Source organism: Sorghum bicolor, chromosome 4, assembly GCF_000003195.3.
Source record: "Sorghum bicolor cultivar BTx623 chromosome 4, Sorghum_bicolor_NCBIv3, whole genome shotgun sequence".
In the NCBI taxonomy this organism is placed as follows: domain Eukaryota; kingdom Viridiplantae; phylum Streptophyta; class Magnoliopsida; order Poales; family Poaceae; genus Sorghum; species Sorghum bicolor.
In genome coordinates this window covers 50,857,729-50,861,530 of record NC_012873.2, presented here as the reverse complement: position 1 = coordinate 50,861,530, position 3,802 = coordinate 50,857,729, and the positions used below count along the sequence as shown (strand labels likewise).

Sequence of the window (3,802 nt, the reverse complement as noted above, 5' to 3'; positions counted from 1 at the left end):
TGATGAATACGGAGTACAATTGAGCCGTGTATAAGACACTTTCGCTTGTCTTCAAAGCAAATAACAGGGAGCATATATAAAGAACTCCCCACATGCGATGCGAGTAGCCATAGCCAAAGTGCAGGCCGGCGGCCCTAATTCTATTAGTTTAGTTTTTAACAATGTAGCATTTTCATTTGTATTTAGTAATTATTATCCAACTATAGATTAAAGATTCGTCTCGTAAATTATAAATAAATTATATAATTAATTATTTTTTTATTTATATTTAAACAAGGCCTTAACCATTGCTGCGTCACAAAGTTAAGCAGCACGGACATAGAAAGGGAACAGAAAAAGGGCATCAGCAGCCATCAGCGACAATGGAGCATCCCGCTGCCCGTGTGATCGACCCATCATCCGACGTAGAGTAGGCGTGTTCATGGTCCCTCCGCCGACGTGTCTTCTCATCTGCTGACCGCTAAATTCCATCGCCCTGAGCCCGGCTTGTCGTCCCACTCCCACCGCCGACGATCCGGTCCCAATCCCATCCGCCGCGCCGTGGTTGCGGCTGTGCATGCGTACGACGACGACACTGCCAAACGCCATCCTCCCCTGCGCCTCGTGCGGTGCTGTACGTCCTTCCCATGGCCGTGCACGCGCAGTACCACGCCTTCCCACATGACCTTGACCACCGCGCCATCACCAGGTTCGTTCGTCTTCCCGAATCCGTCCTCTGAATCCTTCGTCCACCATCGCTGAAACCACCGCAACGTCGCCGCGGTAGTTCATCTTCATCACCCGCGTGTGCGTCTTGTTTCCGCAGCTCGCCAGCGCTGGACAACGACGCCACGACCGCATCGGCGTTCCTCGTCGCCGACCCCGCAACCGCGGCTGGCGGCCGCAACACGGTGCTCAGCGACCTCACCTGCGACGGCGACAACAACGACACAGGCTGCCTCCGCAAGAGGAAGCGCGCGCGGGTGACCATGGACCTGCAAGGCCAGCGTGCTCTTCTGCCCCCGACGCCGGTGCCGGTGCCGGGGCCGCAGGCGTTGGCGCTGGCGCCCACGGGGGATGTGCAGAGTAGAGCGCTCTGCGGCTCTGCCTTCGCGTCCACCAGTGGCGCCGCGCCAGTGTCGCAGGGCCTCCTCTCGCACCTCTACCGCCACAGCGTCGAGATCGACCTCCTTCTCCTTCTCCGCATCGAGGTGCACCGACCGGTTCTACCTTTCTATCGCGGGAACGGTTGTCGATCGATGCTCCTTGTTCCGAGGTCTCATAAACCGTTTTCATGGTTGCTCCATGCGCGTAGACTGAGCGGCTGCGGGCGAGGCTCCAGGACGCGCGGCGCCGGCACGCCCGCGCCGTGCTGTCGGCGGTGGAACGCGCCGCGGCGCGGCGCCTGAGGGCGGCGGAGGCCGGGCTGGAGCGCGCGCTGGCGCGCAACGCAGAGCTTGACCAGAGGCTCCGGCAGACGGAAGCCGAGGGAGCAGCGTGGCAGGACCTCGCCAGGAGCCACGAGGGCGTCGCGGCAGGCCTACGCGCCGCGCTCGACAGCCTGTCGCCACGCGACGGCTCGGGCGCCGTGGGCGACGCCGAGGACGCGCAGTCATGCTGCTTCGAGTGGAAGCAGGAGCAGGGACACGGCGAGGACGCCGAGGCATCCGGCGGCGGGCGGAAAAGGGCGTGCAGGTGGTGCGGCGAGGCGGAGGCGTGCGTGCTGCTGCTGCCGTGCCGGCACCTGTGCCTGTGCCGCCGGTGCGAGGGCGAGGCGGGCGTCGAGGCGTGCCCCGTGTGCGCCGCCACCAAGAACGCCTCGCTCCACGTCCTCCTCTCCTGAATCCTGATCGATCCGCGCGCGGCACCAATAGAAATGGCGCTCAGAAATGATAGGACCGACCACTGACCATCCTGCTGGCGATCAAGTGATTTACACTTTAGGGTTTGTTTGGATGTTGTCGGATTCACCTCAATTCACATGTGTTGGAGTGGATTAGGATGTAATTTAGTTCAAGTTTCACTCCAATCCACCTCAACACAGATTGATACGAATCCGAATACATCCAAACAAGACCTTACAGACATAGGCTACATCTACATGGAACGCCGATGAGGTTCCGTCGATGGACGCCGGTGGCCATGGAGGCTCAAGAAAGGCCACGAAGGGCGCATCACGCGCGCAGTGGATGTCATGTGACGTGGTGAGCTTGAGCTTTATGAGAGTCTTTATCGCATATCTTACCTATCCATTATTAGAGACGGATCAGGTTGCACAAACACAATTTTGGTATTGATGAGCTTATCAGATGGACCGACCGTCGGTGCCAATGTCATACGTGCCTTTCCCGCCGTGTGAGCTGAGCAGATGCAGATAGAGTGACCGACTGTCGGTGACGGCGAGGGATACACAACCCCGTCACCATGCACCACGTCCGTGATGGACGCTTTGCCGGCCGGCCGGTACCATGCACCACGTCACATGTGCAGTGCAGACCATGCGTGAACATCCAAGTGGTTTTGAGTTGCTATTGTCGCGTAGGGATAGGGTCAATTAGCTCCATGGTTCCAGCGACCTCGTCAGAGGTGGACGTGTGCATGCTTCCCGCCATGGATAACAGCTTTGAGAAGATAAACAATCTCTGGCATGTCAGGATTTGATTTGATTTGTCGTATACGCTCGGCAATGCTTTTGGTACGTCGTCGCGGCAACATTAATGCGAGGTGCAAGCGTCTTGCATTGCAAGTGAATTTCACGGATGTTAACGCGGCATCTACCCTTGATCTCTTTCTGCTTGTACTTTCCAGGCTCTATATTTATCCATCGGAACCTCTGCATGGAGCGAATAAAACAAATCCGTCGATCCAGAGAGCATCATGCAGATTATTTTCTTTGAAAGAACCATTTTAATCGCAGATTTGTGTGAACACGAGTACTAGTATGTCGTCTTGATTCACGAGTGATGCATATTTATCAGTACATACAGACAAAACGTCAGGATGAGACAAAGCTAGCCTAGAAACTAGATGATTTTTATTTTTTCTATTAATTACGGTGTTAATTAAGCAAAATGGTGATATGACAGTAAAATTGTGGACGCAAGAGGAAGAGAAAATGGTTTCTTAGATAATAAATCATGTCTACACAACAAACTTGAGATATAAAGAGATGTGATAGGTTTGGTGGAAGAGAGATGATTGTGGACTGATATGAGCTACTTTGCTATGACTATCGGAGTTTAAAAACTTATGGATTCGCGGATTTGGAGTACTACACTCTTAGATCGACGCTCATAAACCTATTGGATCTACTATTTACCTATTAACAAATCTACATGTAGAGAAATTGATCCATGACCTTATCCTAATAGAGTAAAAACTCATTGGTCAAGTCCCTCGTGCCATATCGTGGACAGAGGCTAAAGGTAGCAAGGGAAAGTAGGGTGCGGACCAGAAGAGAGCCATGTGCACACAAGAAGTTGCCATATGATGAGGACTCCACACACACCGGAAGCCTAGGAATCAGCACATAAGGACCTGATGGCGACGTCAGCTCGCTTTTTCTAGTGACCAAAATCCATAGGATGAACGGTTGGGTATTTTGGATTCTTGAATACAAAATATTTATTGGAGTCTATTTTATGCTAGGAAAAGTCTAAATCGAACTCGAAGCTAAGAATAACAACTCTATTAGAGTTGTTCTTATTTCCAAACACCCACGAACTAATTTTACATGGTACCCAAACACACACTAGCTGATCTTTAGTTGTACAGCACATACAAGAGTCTTTCACAAACTTACTTTATAAATCATTGTTTGAAG

General features: G+C 52.7%; 1 protein-coding gene across 1 annotated transcript; it reads left to right on the top strand.

Moving 5' to 3' along the window:
• On the top strand, positions 239 to 2,620 carry LOC8056814 (probable BOI-related E3 ubiquitin-protein ligase 2). The gene is made up of 3 exons (XM_002453864.2): positions 239 to 688; positions 806 to 1,190; positions 1,295 to 2,620. Exons 1-3 carry the CDS (start codon positions 627 to 629, stop codon positions 1,820 to 1,822), a joined length of 975 nt encoding a protein of 324 aa, XP_002453909.1. The 5' UTR covers positions 239 to 626; the 3' UTR covers positions 1,823 to 2,620.